The sequence below is a fragment of the Ovis aries genome, chromosome 2, assembly GCF_016772045.2.
Source record: "Ovis aries strain OAR_USU_Benz2616 breed Rambouillet chromosome 2, ARS-UI_Ramb_v3.0, whole genome shotgun sequence".
In the NCBI taxonomy this organism is placed as follows: Eukaryota; Metazoa; Chordata; class Mammalia; order Artiodactyla; family Bovidae; genus Ovis; species Ovis aries.
In genome coordinates this window covers 167,108,081-167,124,217 of record NC_056055.1, presented here as the reverse complement: position 1 = coordinate 167,124,217, position 16,137 = coordinate 167,108,081, and the positions used below count along the sequence as shown (strand labels likewise).

The 16,137-nt window shown below is 35.9% G+C and overlaps 1 protein-coding gene across 3 annotated transcripts in view; it reads left to right on the top strand.

The window, feature by feature from the left end:
- Positions 1 to 15,870, top strand: part of KYNU (kynureninase) — a 122,571-nt gene extending 106,701 nt beyond the window's left edge. For all 3 annotated transcript variants that reach the window (XM_042243923.2, XM_004004721.6, XM_060411152.1), the window contains 4 exons: positions 3,716 to 3,768; positions 6,040 to 6,125; positions 11,269 to 11,499; positions 12,799 to 15,870. In XM_042243923.2, coding sequence (XP_042099857.1) covers positions 3,716 to 3,768; positions 6,040 to 6,125; positions 11,269 to 11,499; positions 12,799 to 12,918 — 490 coding nt within the window. In that variant the 3' untranslated portion in view covers positions 12,919 to 15,870. The remainder of the gene's footprint in view (positions 1 to 3,715; positions 3,769 to 6,039; positions 6,126 to 11,268; positions 11,500 to 12,798) is intronic.
- Positions 15,871 to 16,137: the final 267 nt, after the last annotated feature.

Genomic DNA, 16,137 nt, shown 5'->3' with positions numbered 1-16,137 from the left:
AAGAAAGCACTTTTGGTGTTTCTCCACTAAGTCCAGCTGTGACTTAGATGCGAATAAAGTAGAAGTTAAAACTTTTAACATTTTGGCCATAATTACATATGAATGCATGCAGTATATATTTATCCTAAGATTAGACTCTAAATGTCAGTTTAGTTCAGTTCAGTCACTCAGTCACGTCCGACTCTTTGAGACCCCATGAATCGCAGCACACCAGGCCTCCCTGCCCATCACCAACTCCCGGAGTTCACTCAGACTCACATCCTTCAAGTCGGTGACGCCATCCAGCCATCTCATCCTCTGTCGTCCCCTTCTCCTCCTGCCCCCAATCCCTCCAAGCATCAGAGTCTTTTCCAGTGAGTCAACTCTTCGCATGAGGTGGCCAAAGTACTGGAGTTTCAGCTACAGCATCATTCCTTCCAAAGAAATCCCAGGGATGATCTCCTTTAGAATGGACTGGTTGGATCTCCTTGCAGTCCAAGGGACTCTCAAGAGTCTTCTCCAACACCACAGTTCAAAAGCATCAATTCTTCGGCGCTCAGCCTTCTTCACAGTCCAACTCTCACATCCATACATGACCACAGGAAAATCCATAGCCTTGACTAGACGGACCTTAGTCGGCAAAGTAATGTCTCTGCTTTTGAATAGGCTATCTAGGTTGGTCATAACTTTTCTTCCAAGGAGTAAGCATCTTTTAATTTCATGGCTGCAGTCACCATCTGCAGTGATTTTGGAGTCCCCCCCAAATAAAGTCTGACACTGTTTCCATATCTATTTCCCATGAAGTGATGGGACCGGATGCCATGATCTTCGTTTTCTGAATGCTGAGCTTTAAGCCAACTTTTTCACTCTCCTCTTTCACTTTCATCAAGAGGCTCTTTAGTTCACTTTCTGCCATAAAGGTGGTATCATCTGCATATCTGAGCTTATTGGTATTTCTCCCGGCAATCTTGATTCCAGCTTGTGCTTCTTCCAGCCCAGCGTTTCTCATGATGTACTCTGCATATAAGTTAAATAAGCAGGATGACAATATACAGCCTTGACGTACTCCTTTTCCTATTTGGAACCCGTCTGTTGTTCTATGTCCAGTTCTAACTGTTACTTCCTGACCTGCATACAGGTTTCTCAAGAGGCAGGTCAGGTGGTCTGGTATTTCCATCTCTTTCAGAATTTTCCACTGTTTATTGTGATCCACTCTAAATATTGTTATCCCTATTTTATAATTTTAAATATTCTTTCAAATATGATTTTTTCAATGGCTATATTTCATAACATAAGCATCATATATTTTATTTTTTCTCTCTTACAGGATACTGGGGTTGCTATGACACTGTACATAGTACTGTGCTCATTGTCCTAGCGTACACATTTTAGTGTACTCCAAATAGTCTTTTGCATGAATATGGAAAAGTAAAAGTACATAGACACAAAATTGTACATAGTTTTAATTGATATTTTTAAACTGTACTCCATAAAGTTTTTATTACTTACTATACTCATTACTGAAGAGTTTATTTACTTTTTACTGAATCCTTGATGAAAAAAGACATCTACATTTTAAATAACTTTGCCAATTTAATATGTGAGGTATGTTTCATCTTTATGAGGTTTCATATTTTTCAATTTTTACTAACATTGAGCTGTTTTCTTCCTGGAATTCATGGAGCATTTGCACTTCTCTTTTTATAAATGTCCTGTCCATACTTTGTGACTGGGCAGCTTTGGGGACACTGCCCTTTCTCTGATGAAAAAATTCTTGGTGCAAACTCTTTTAAATGTGGCAAACAGCATCCTTCTCCCCATCATTGGGTCCTTTTAATTTTGTCTGTCTTTTTAATACAGAATTTTAAATGTGTATGAATATATGTTCTTATCCTTCATATTTGATTTGGTTTTCATAGATTTTACTCTTAAAAGCAAATAAATATGTGAATATATTTTCCTTATATTTGCATTTTTCAAATGTTGCATTATCACTTATTATATAATTGTATGATCTGAGGACCATTTATATTTTCTGTCACGTTCCATTTGTCTCCCTGATGCTTCTTGTGACAGTACTATCCTCATTTATTTAATGAATTTTGTAATATGAGCTTCCCTGATATCTTGGTAAAGAATCTGCCTGCAATGCAGGAGAGCCCAGTTCGATTCTTGGGTCGGGAAGTTCCCCTGGAAAACAGATAGGCTGCCCACTCCAGTGTTCTTGGGCTTCCCTTGTGGCTAAGCTGGTAAAGAATCCACCTGTACTGCAGGAGACCTGGGTTTGATCCCTGGATTGCGAAGATCCCCTGAAAAGGAGAACGGCTACCGACTCCAGTATTCTGGCCTGGAGAATTCTATGGACAGTCCATGGAATTGCAAAGAGTTGGACATGACTAAGCGGCATCTGGTCCCATCACTCCATGGAAAATAGATGGGGAAACAGTGGAAACAATGTCAGACTTTATTTTGGGGGGCTCCAAAATCACTGCAGATGGTGATTGCAGCCATGAAATTAAAAGATGCTTACTCCTTGGAAGAAAAGTTATGAGCAACCTAGATAGCATATTCAAAAGCAGAGACATTACTTTGCCGACTAAGGTCTGTCTAGTCAAGGCTATGGTTTTTCCTGTGGCCATGTATGGACGTGAGAGTTGGACTGTGAAGAAGGCTGAGCACTGAAGAATTGATGCTTTTGAACTGTGGTGTTGGAGAAGACTCTTGAGAGTCCCTTGGACTGCAAGGAGATCCAGCAAGTCCATTCTGAAGGAGATCAGCCCTGGGATTTCTTTGGAAGGAATGATGCTGTAGCTGAAACTCCAGTACTTTGGCCACCTCATGCGAAGAGTTGACTCATCGGAAAAGACTCTGATGCTGGGAGGGATTGAGGGCAGGAGGAGAAGGGGATGACAGAGGATGAAATGGCTGGATGGCATCACTGACTCGATGGACATGAATCTGAGTGAACTCTGGGAGTTGGTGATGGACAGGGAGGCTTGGCGTGCTGGGATTCATGGGGTCTCAAAGAGTCGGACACGACTGAGCGACTGAACTGAACTGAACTGAACTGAACTGAAGTGACTTTCACTTTCACATGTAATGTATTTTAGCAGAGTTAAAACTAGAATTTTATTTAGGAAGAGTTGATTATATCAAGAATCCTGTATTTGTCTCTTTCTCAAATTTTATATCTTCTTCATACTATTTGTAATTTTTATCTAATAAGCACACACACATACATATGATTTTTCCTGTATATTTTATAGTTTATGTCTGGCCAATTAACATTCTTATGAAACTCTGAAAGTAACCAATTTCTTTAGAAAATTATTAAAATTTCAACAATTTCGAGGTTATTTTAATGTCATTTCCCTTTAGGATTCCTATTACAAAAAAAATACATTATTGTATTAATCACTTTTCTTTTTTGTTTTCAACTTTTTTAAAATCTAAAGAAACAACATTTTTGTTAATTTTATTGTATATTAAACAACAAGGTCATTAAATATAGCTCTTCAGATTATTTAACTTTGCAAGTATATAACCAGTAATATGAAAAAATTGATTTTTACTCTCTCTCTGAGGTTATAAATATTGTCTTATGATATCACATGGCATTTATATGCTTAAGTATTTGATGACTCATATCACAAATGATTTTAATATGAAGGCCTAAGAGTCCTATATTGATTCTGACTATAGACAAAAATACCTAATGTTACTATGTATGTTTTAGGTTAGTGGGATGGTTCGGCCATGAACTAAGAACCAGATTTGAGATGGATAACAGTAAGTATATTCAATTTTACTTCACAAGTCATTTTATTTTAAGTTTATTTCAGTTTTCATCTTTGTGTGATATGTAATATGCATGCCTCATGGAGAGTGCACTTTGAAAATGCCACTAAGAATTCTTAAAATAAGGAATGACATTTCCTCAATGTAAGACTAAGTATTCATAGATTTTAGTATGATTTTGAGTCTATCCTTTTATAGGGAAATAAAGGGAAGCAAAATCTAAAACACAGAATTCAGGTCTCACTAATATGGAGTACCTAAACCATCAGGCAGCGAGGACAGAAAGGAATCATTGTCCTTACAGTCAGGCCCGGAGAAACTTAGGAATCAAGCCCATTTTGCTGTTCATTGGTTTTGTGATGCTGTACAAGTCTGATCATTTTGGACTTTTAATTTTTTTCCTCATGTATCTAATGTGAATAATAATATCTATTTCAGGGTTTGGTTTGAGGGTAAAACATGTTCAAAGCTGTAAACCAAGTAGCATACTAATTAATAAATGTTCAATTTTATCCCTCTCTTTTCTCAAATTGTCCTCCTTTTGTGGCTTTCGCCACAAGCATACATATGTGTGTGCTAAATCACTTTAGTCATGTCCAACTCTGTGTGACCCTATGGATTGTAGCCTGCCAGTCTCGTCTGTCAGTGGGATTCTCCAGACCAGAATACTGGAGTGGGTTGCCATCCCTTCTTCCAGGGGATCCTACCCCCTCTTAATGGATCTAACTTGCATCTCTTATGTCTCCTGCATTGGCGAGCAGGTTCTTTACCACTAACACCACCTGATAAGCCCACTTTCACCACATACCAAACAGTAACCCCAGTGGGTAGAAATTAAAGTGCATAATTAGTGCAGAGAGTTCTTAAACTGCCCTACTTCTCTTTCCTGAGTGACTTTATTCTTCCGTCACACGGGATACAGAAAACTTCCTAAATGGTCTGAGAAATCAGCTTAAACTTGATCCTTTAGACTGCTTCCAATCCTGAGATTTGATGTTACATATATACACATTTGCACTAACTAAGATGCAAAGGATAAAGATGGGCCCTTTGAGTCAAATCAGGAAAGCTATATTTTATCTTAGCTGTTGAAATCATGAACTCTTTTATACAGTTATTTAAACTGTTTGTAATAGGTTTTCTTATCTGTAAATGAGGAAGTTGGATTAGATCAGAACTGGGCAAAGTGTTTTTTTCTGTGAAGGTTCAGACTGTAGATATGTTAAGCTTTGGAGGCTAACTGTGGCAAGTGCACAACTCTGCTATTGTGGTGCTCAAGCAGCCATAGAAATATATAAATAAGTGAACAGGGCTATGTTCCAATAAACTTTTATTTACAAAAATAAGGAGTGGGCCAGATGTGACCCATAGGAGATAGTCTGACTAACCCTTAGATGAATATCTAAAGACCCAGAAAATTCTCTCACTCTATTTCAGTATTAGTTTTCAATTTGCTCTAACTAGTATTTTTAACTCTTGGATTTAACTTGCAACTATTCAGTATAATTAATTATATGACAATATTATCTGTTATTAACTTACCTTTTCAATATATTTTTAGGCAGATCATTTTTGTAAATCACATTTTTTTCCTCTTTTCTAAGAGAAGTCACTTGATGTAGTAATTCTAGTGTTAAAAGTCACCGTCATACATCATTTCATTCACATTTCTGCCTTTGGACGATATTACAATTGCAAGCCGCTCAAGTCTTGATATTTTGCTGTCACTGACATGGTTTCTGGTTTGGAAGCCTCTGTGGACTGTGACCCATGGAGACTGCCACCACCATTAGGTCTCAGAGGTGGGGATGAGGTAACAGTTGCTGCATCAAGGCCTGGGCCCGGCTAGTGGACGGCTGTAGCAAGAGCGCTGGAGCTCTGTGGAATGCAGCCCTGGGGCCCCCAGTTCACCTGCCAGTTCCAAGGCCTAAGGCCCCGATCCGCCTCTCACTGCGCTCTCCTCTACGAGCACCACTGCCAGGCTGTTAACACAGCAGGACCTCTAACTGCCTGCTAAGAATCTTGCACGAGAAGCTGCGCGCCCACCCTGCCCCTATTACAGGAGCAGACAAGATGGAAGTTGCAGGTGAAGGAAAAATATACCAGTATTTTAGGTCCATGAAGTTTCTTTTAATTATCTCAAAACTCTTGGGAATAAAAGCTTTTAAGTCTTACATTTTTTCCTTCTACTTTACTGTCATTAAAATATCCATAAAGAACACTTTTTAGATACATCCTATAAAAGTGATCTTAATTTTTCAGAACTGCAGTTAATCCCTGGAGCCAATGGATTCCGAATCTCAAATCCTCCCATTCTGTTGGTCTGTTCCTTACATGCTAGTTTAGAGGTAAGTGATCTATGCATCAAACTTCCCACATTGTCACCATTTTTTTATCTGATTGTGGCATGCTGTCGTATTTTATCTGTTAATCAGCTAGGTTAATATGCACTGTGCGTATACAATGAACAAAGGGCAGGGTTCTCCTATAGGACAGTGACTGTGGCTCACGCCACCCTTTATTTATATCTCCAGCCCTCAGCACAGGCTTGGCACAGTGTTGATACTTATTATTCAATAGAACTTAGCTGGGGAGATGTATATTCAATTCTACTTATATTTTGTGTGAGCTTGAATGAGTCACTGGATCTTGTATTAGTCTCTCTATATGGAAAATAAGCCTGAAATATTTAAGTCTTGATTAATTCACTCATTCAGACATTTATTTAATAATTATCATGTGTTGGACAATGTTGTGATTACTGGGGACTCTAATTTCTTCTAGTTCTGTGAGTCAGTGAGCTGACAAAGTGCCATATGACAAAATTATAGGAGGACTTACTTTAAGGGACAAGGGAGAGTATGAATAGTCAGAGTAAAGCAGACACTGCGTAAGGTTGTCCCATGAGGTAGGGTGTATATTCCCCCTTATTGGCGTTTCTATGTCATTATATCCATGGGTAATCTTTACTGTTACTGGCTTAGTATTTTTCTTTAAGTTCATTCATATTTTTACTTGAAAGTAGTCTCACTCTAAATTATAATACTCAAAGGGTCAGTTTGGTTTTCTAGACAAGCATATGTCTATTATTTCTATATATCTAGGTACTTCCCTGTCTTCCCTGGTGGCTCAGATGGTAAAGCGTCTGCCTGCAATGTGGGAGACCTGGGTTTGATCCCCGGGTTGGGAAGATCCCCTGGAGAAGGAAATGGCAACCCACTCCAGTACTCTTGCCTGGAAAATTCCATGGACCGAGGAGCCTGGTAGGCTATAGTCCATGGGGTCTCAAAGAGTCGGACACAGCTGAGGCACTTGCCTATTCATTTATACACACATATAATGCATATATATGTATATACATATATAGCTTCTAATTATTTGGATATCAGATATTCATTAGTTTCAGATTGAGACAAAAATTTATCTAAGTAAATATATATTGTTAATAATTATATACTCTATGATAATGTGCTCCCCTAGTGGCCCAGTAGTAAAGCGTGCCTGAAATACAGGAGACACGGCAGGAGCCTTGGGTTCAATCCCTGGGTTGGGAAAATTCCCTGGAGAAGGAAATGGCAACTCATTCCAGTATTCTTGCCTAGGAAATCCTATGGACAGAGAAGCCTGATGGGTTATATAGTCCACAGGGTTGCAAAAGAGTTGTCAGATACAACTTAGTGACGAAAACAACAACAAATATGATAATGGTATTAATACACATATTAAAGAAATGCATATTTTATATACATAAAGTATATTTGAGTGAATATACATATATATTTCTAATAGAGATCTTAAATATATAGACATTAAAATAAAATTTTGATTTTTTAAAAGTATTGAAAGCCTCCGAAAATCATCTAGTTTAGGAAATTCTGTTGTGCCGTATTCCAGCATGAGTGACCAGATAAAGAATTCCAAAATCTCTTCCAAACCTAAAATTCTAGAACTGTGTGAAAATTCACAGCAACTTCTCGTTCTGGCCACTGGACGGCAGTGTCAAGTTCCTCTGTTTTTATACAGCTTCACCACTAGATAGTAGCAGTCAACTCCTTTCATTTCATCCCAATTTTAAAAAACACCTACTCAGTGTGACCACTAGATGGAGCTTGTGCTATTTTCAGGTTTTGGCAGATTTTTCTGTTTTGCGTTGAAATAGACCCAGTAACAGGATTTCTCAGTGATACAAATTATATTTGGGGAGAGGTGGGGGAGTGATTAAATCTGCTTGGCAAACCAAATAATGATATTTGACTTTTTAAAAAAATATTCAACCTGAGGAACAGTTTCATTAAACTTTTTTTTTTTTTAAGAAAATGTTTTGCAAACTTTGCAAACTTACATCAGGGAGAAAATGAATTATTAATACAATAAGGAGAAAAGAAATAAGACATACCTTAGAAAGACGTAGCACTTAAAGTTATTTCCTCTGATTTTCCTCATCTTTGCAAATTATTTCCTAGCCATATCTAGAAAATGTATTTTAGACACTATCACTTCGGTATTCTTTACAATGGACTGACTTCAGTATTCACTTCTTCTGCCACAGAAAAAAACATATTCCTATTTTCCCTACCAATAGTTTTGCTCCACAAATTAACATTCACCTAGATATGGTTTTTATTCTCAGCTGGAATCTGAAAACTGATATATCTTCTACTTTAATATCTAAACTTAAACCTAAGAAAAAGACCCTAAATCCCCAGAAAAGGGATGTACACTTCTCTTGAGTTTCTCATCACTTAAGTATTTCTCTGCAGCCTCATGGAAATACCTTATTAAATAATTCACTGTCGAGGCTATGTTTTTACCAAAATTATCTTTAAATAATCAAACTTTGAGTTAAAGAAAGTATTTTCGAAATTCTTACTCCCCATTACAAATTGCAAAATTCTGAAATTACAAAATAATATATTTCACTATTTCCCATTCTCTAGGTAACTGTTAAGCTGTAGGAAGCAGGAGGCAAATACTCCATCCCTTACTGTGACACTAAGTATGACCTTAAACAAATGGCAACTACTCTTGAATTCATTTGCCTCAACCTTTTAATGAAGATGTTTGAACCATATTACTTCAGAGGTCACCTCGATCTTCCAGTTAGTAAACATGACATTAAACAACACATATTTCATTTTGAAGGGTCCTATTTATACATACAGGTAGGCAATATAATTAAATAAATAGCTTCAAAACATAAAATTAGAGCGTTCAATTAAAATATAGGGCAAGTCAGAAGAAATGTACTCTGCATTTCTTCAGAAAGTTATTAGGGACCCAATTTTAAGAACTTAAGAGTTGAGAATATCATGTTATGCTCATTTTTCCTAATTAAAATTATCTAACTTTTCTAATTTTGAATTTATTTTAGCTAGTAAGAAAAATAACCCAAGTAGTGGAAATTCTGCCAAGAATTCTGTTATAAGCTGAATATTTTCAAAATACACTTTTCATTTTTCCTAATTAAAAAAAAAGAAAAAAGATTTCCACAGTGTTGAAAGCACAAAAATAATGAGAAGGGAAAAAAAAAGGCTGTGGGGTACATTTACTCTACTTCACTGTTAACTCCTATTATCCCCTCTTAATATTTTTAACTGAGGCCTCTAAAGAGACTTTTACACTCTGTGAGAAAATTTAAAGCCACCTCAGAATGCAGCTTCTCTTGTTATGCTTGTAATGTGAAAATAGTTTTACATTTAAATATTATTTGATTATTAACAAAGAGTACTGATATGTTAAAATCAAGATATTTGTCATGAAAAACTTTTGCTTTCTTGTTATCAAATCTGCAAGAGCAAAAGTTCATTTAAAAAACCCTATAATCTTAATATCCCCCAAAGTCTTACTGACTTATGAATACAAGTGAAATATCATTAAAAGTACTAATTTACACAGTGCCCCCATCTGCATCTTATGGGACCCAAAGCAAATCCAGAAAGTTTACTAGAATTATTTAAATAATTAAAATGTCTTCAAATTACTATGAATCACCAAAGAGAAGCTTGGAAAGATTCCTGTTTTTGTTTTCGCTTTAATTCCAAGCCTGACAGTCAGACCACTGGATGGACCACACTTTACCTGTTCCTTGCTCCTGCCATCTGTGAGGATGCTGATTCTTGAATCAGGCTCTCTGATGGCTATTTTGTTTTACATAGGAAATGAAAAGATGCCTCCTACCAAACTGCGTGTAACGAGGATTAACCGAGTACTAAAGCTGCATTTTTTGCACTGAATATGTCAGATATTAGCTTCTACTTTCAGCTGAACTCTTTCCAGGTTGCAGACACAGTCCATGAGGTCTGGTTGGGGAAACAGACAGATACCTTTCTACTGTCTGATACTCCTCTCTTCTTTCAATATATTAACTTAAATATAACTCCCATCTTCTCCTTCTGCCAAATACATACCCTCTGCAATAGGTCAAGAAAATCTATGCCTGGACAGTTTGAGTCCTATTAGAATGCCTACCCACACATGCCATGTATATATACAGAAAGAAATATTTTCATAGACTTCATAAAGTACAGATATCACCAAATGACCCTATTTTTGCTCTGTGGCCTACCATGATACAGAAAAGGGACATTAAGTGGCCTGCCAGTGCATCATTCTCTGTTTGCAGTTCATTCAGTTCTTATATGTAGGATATATTTTTAAACTCTACCTGACCTTAAGAGATAAGCTAAAAAAGCATGTCTGTTCTGACCCCTAATGTTCCAGCACCAGTTACTGTGTGCCCTTGTCACTCATCTTAATATAAGAAACCTCAAGAAGCAAGTGGCAGTGTTTTTACACCAGTGTTAAGAGTTCAGCAGCAGAAAAAAAAAAATGATGAAAGAAGAAAAAAAGAAAGACTTCAATGCTTTCAATACAAATGCTTCAGTAATATATAAGCATTATCTAACATTATTTGCTTTCCTGCCTGACAAAACTTAGCCTCATTTTTAACTCCTTGTTTTCTTACTGTTAAACTGAAAGAGATTTAGGAGTTGGTAAAATGATTATGAATAATACTGGTAACATTGCCTTGCACATAAGCATTGAACTCTTACTGTATTTTTTGTGGACTAAACAAACTTTATACGGGAATAGAAAAAAAAATCTTCTTGATTATAATTGTATAAAATGTTTGGAGGAAAAATTCTGACATTTATAAAATTTAAATCCATTTATTAAGGTATGTTTTACTTGTACTAATTATATGAAGCTAATTTAAAATAGCTCTGAAGGAACATTATGTTAACTTATTTTTTTCTGCTTTTGCAAGTATTGTTTAAACACTTGTACAGCTATTCTATCATGGAAACTTTGTGTTCAATTTTTAATGGCAAAGTACTTAAAAGACATGTTTTTTAGGAAAGATTATCTAAAATGGGATGTTTTATTGGAAAGGTCAGAAGCAGGCCTTTCCTTTTTATACGTGATTAACAGTAAATTTTTACTTTATAAATCAACAAGAAACTGTGAACCTGATTGTTTCTCCTTCTGCAGATCTTTAAACAAGCAACTATGAAAGCACTGAGGAGAAAATCTATTTTGCTAACTGGTTATCTGGAATACATGATCAAGCATTACTTCAGCCAGGACAAAGCAGAAAGCAAGAAAACAGTCGTGAACATAATTACTCCATCTTATATAGAGGAACGTGGCTGCCAGCTAACCCTAACATTTTCTATTCCAATAAAATACGTTATCCAAGAACTAGAAAAAAGAGGAGTGGTTGTAAGTATATCTCTTGTTTTCCTACCAGGTTTTCTCTATGCGTTGCAAATGTTGAAAATAAAATTTGAATTTTTCAGTTTATGCATTTTTCTATGATACTTAATTTTGATCAGTGAGGATAAATTAAGTGCCAACTAAGTATTCAGCACTCTGTTAACTAAAGGCACAGAGATCTGTTATTTCTGATAAAAGGGAAAACACCACAAATTTTGTTGTAGGAAACAGTATTATGTAACTTATCCATTCTTTTCATTATAGATTGGGGGAAAAAAATTGTGAAAACCTCAATAGAAATTTGTGGAGTAAGTGGAATTAAAGAACACATCAATATAGTAGAGGGAGAAAAAGTAAATTAGTCTTGTTTAGTTTGATTGAAATAAGTTATTTTCAACCTGTTCACTGCAGTCAAGAAAGATATGTAGACACATCTTAAGAGTGTTAACATTGTATGGAATATATTTTTGTTTTTGTTGTTTTTTACTATTGTGCCTAAAATAGTCCTCTTTGTCTCTTGAAGAGAGCTAATAATTGTTTAATGAGCAATTCCAAGATAAATAGTGATATCTATTTCCAGGGATAATATAATTTAGAAAATACTGCACTCAGTGTTCCAAAACTTTAGGAGAGATTTCCCCAGTTTTTGGAGACACAGAATATCAGCAATCCAAATAAAATTCTACCATTTGCAAGCCATGTGCTCCTGTGAAAGTTGGTAAACATCTATTGACTTGAGACTTCTCATCCATATTGGAGTCAAATATACTTACCTCAAAAGTTGTTATCGAATTAAATGTGCCAGCAAACACAAATCATTTATTACGTTGTCTAGCCTGTAGGGGTGTCTCTTAACAACAGAGTCACAGTGATCTTCAGAGAGCGGAATTATCTGATTCATGAGATTAGGGATTATTGAATTCAATGGAAATATAATTGACTAAAACTCCCCAGATCTCAGTGAAGTTCTCATTCATTGAAATGTGTACAAGGGTTCCAGTCTCTTCAGGGTCTTCCCACAGATAAACTACATACCCAATCTATTGGATGCTTATAAAGGATGAGCGCACTTCAGGAAAGCACTTCAGACATTAATGTACCAACCCATTAATATTTTAATTATTATTAAGAGAATAGCTTCAAATAACACAAACATGACGTTTTACTTAAAGTGAAAAAATGCTTACATATTAAATTGTAGGGTAATCAGTATGAATGTTTTATGTAGGTTTCTCTTGAATGCAGATTTCCATTATGTGAAAAATGTTAACATTATTGTGGCTTTACTTTTTGTTTCCCCTACAGTGTGACAAACGGGAGCCAGATGGCATTCGAGTGGCTCCAGTTCCTCTCTACAATTCTTTCCATGATGTTTATAAATTCATCAATCTGCTCACTTCTGTACTTGGCTCTGTAGAAACATAAAATAGCAGTATTTTCCACAGCAACTAAAGCAAAAATGGAAAGCCTGCAGTTACTTTATTAGTATTATTCAAGTCTTAATTATTGGAACTATTTAAACACTGATTACAGTTAACTGGAAATGAATTCCATACTTTATAGAAAACATGACAGTTCTGCTAAGGATCTGTGGTCTTGAGAGCTCTATGGCTGTCCAACTTCTTGGTGTTTGGTGAATCGAAGCATTTATTGGTGCAAGTATTATGTACACATAATTGATTATCTGTCACATTTCATAGTTAATGAAATGTTTTCTGTTGGTTTAATTATAATTTGAATGACAATTTCATATGTATGTAGAAATTTTTGTATCAATTTTAGAAATATTACTTTGATTTTAATTTACCAGGCAATTTGTTATAGGCACTGCCATTGAACAGTCTGAATATGTATGCTTTTTATAATGTTCCACCTAACGCCAATCTAAGGAACACAAAATACATTTTCTAGGGCAGTGGCTTTCAAATACTTTGGTCATGATCTATACTACCAAATGCATTTAATATCAGGGTGTAATTTGTGTACATGCCTTACTTCATTGATTCTAATACACAACTTTTAACACCATTTTAACATCCAATAAAGAAGAAATATCTTTCAATTTTCATTCAACAGCTTCTTAAAATTGCCACTGGCCATTCTTTCATGTTACCATCCCAGATGCTGCCATGATTCTCACAGAGTATATATCATCCTAGATCTGGTTTTAAAGTTGTATACATAGTAGAAGCAAAAGTTGCATAAATTATTTGCCTGTGCTTTAATATTCATTACTTTATGTCATCACAACAAATGTTGGTTGAAGTTCATTAAATTGATTTCTTTACTCACTCCTGGATCCTAATCCATTTTTCATGGATGTCTTTTAATTTAATGTTATCATAATCTCTTGCTTTTGTTTAATGGGAATCACTCTGGATAAAAGACTTTAGATGCTTCTCTTCTGTAAAAGAATGAAATAAATCACGTGAAGATTCTTGCAGTTGAGGACCAGAGTTAGGAAAAAAGTGCTCATCTCTCAAGCCCTGTCCCAAATCTATGGACTTTTCTTATTCACTGTGAAAAAAAACAAAACAAAAAAACCCTACAGTTACATTCAGCCCTGTAAGATTCCCCTAGTTTTTAGCTGTTGATGCCATAAACACTATTCATGAATTGGCAAAATATTCCACACTTCTGTACATAAGCAGCAAGAAAAAGTAAGTAAGATGTAATTATTGCCCATGATGAAACAAATTAACTTAGCCAACCACTTTGAATGGCAGAGTTAAATAAAAAGTTGCAGAGCTCCTACACCAACACCAGCAACTACTGATATTTATGGAGTACTTCCTACATACCATGTATTCTGCTATTCTATTTATATGTTATCTCATTTAGCTGAGTAGTTGCATAATTACTTTAGAAGTGCTTTCCACCTCCACTTTTGGCAAAACTCATCCTCATAGATGGAAAAATTCTCAAGACCTTAAAATCTGACCATAAATGACTTCATCTAGAAGAAACAGTTTTTGAACCTCATAAGTGAAGCTGCTCAGTCGTGCCCGACTCTTTGCAACCCCATGGACTGTAGCCCACCAGGCTCCTCCGTCCATAGGATTCTCCAGGCAAGAATACTGGAGTGGGTGGCCATGTCGTTCTCCAGGAGTTCTTCCCGACCCAGGTCTCCTGCATTGAAGGCAGATGCTTTACCATCTGAGCCACCACGGAAGTCCTAAACCTCATAGTGGTACACTAAAAAGACATAGCTTCAGCTCACAGAGGACAGGTGGCTTAGTGGGGAAATAGATTGCATACCTATAAACATCCAAGTAAATATATACTCACAAACTATAACTTCTCCTGTGAAGATAAATGGTGATATTATGAGAGAAAAATCTTAGGGGTATTCACTAAATGGTTGAGTAAAAGAAGGTGCATGAAGACACTTATCAGTTTAAGTTTCAAAGTATTTCATGTTAATTGCATCAGAATTACATCAAATCATGTTTAAAAACCATTCAAAGCATAATCAGCACTTTGTCCTCATCAGGTAGGTGAGAAACAGTATTAGAAACTTTCTCCCACTTGCATCCCCCTCTCTCCCTAAAGAGATAATCATTGAATTAAATGCTGTGTTAATCATTTCCTTTCTCTAAAATTTAAAACTACATATTTACCCATAAAAATATATTAGCCAAACTTGCCTGTGTGAACTTTATATAAATTTAATCATACTGTATATATTCTTCTGCTTCTTTTGTTCAGCTTCTTATTTTTGGAGATTCCTTCATTTGTTAGACATAATTTTTCATTTATTCTCATTGCTGCTCAGTAATTTGTTATATAATTGAAATTGTTAATTCATTTTACTACTGATGAAGACATGAGTTATTCCAAACATTTGTAATATTGCAACAGTGCTGCTATTAACATTCTTAGTGTACACATTCAAAAGTACAACCAGGATGCACAACTGTAAAAGTGCTGAGTCACAGGCCAAACACATGTTCAACTTTGCTGTGTACTGCCATACTTTTCCAAAGTGACTGTACCAGTTTCCGTGCCAACCAGTAGGACATGAAGATTTCCACTCTCCTCACCTTTGCCAGTGGTAACTGTTGACTGTGTTCATCATGTGTGGATGTTAAAACAGCCAAGGTGATTATTATTATTATTATTATTAAAATAACAGAATAAATTCTTTAGCTTCCACACAAGAACAAAAGGGAAAAAAAAAATGAACACACACACACCACACCAGTTAATGCTTCAGACAACATTCTTAATTTGTGAATTAAATGAAAACCAGAATTTTTTCCTGGATTTTACACTTGCCCAGCCTCTTATGCTTTCTGTTTTCTCCTTCCCAGGTTTTTGTGTGTGTGTGTGTGTGTGATAAATGATAATTGTTTCAATAAAACATATTTATCCAAATCCCTGTCTGAAGGTCTATTCCTTGGGAACTAAATCTAAGACAGCATTTCCTTTAGCTACTCTTAATAATCATAAATATTAATATTTTATGTGTGTGCATGCTCAGTTGCTTCAGTCATGTCCAATTCATCACAACCCCTTGGACTATAGCCTGCCAGACTCCCCTGTCTATGGGATTTTCCCATCAAGAATACTGGAGTGGGTGGCCATGTCCTCCTCCAGGGTATCTTCCTGACCCAGGGATTGAATTTGTGTCACCTGTACTGC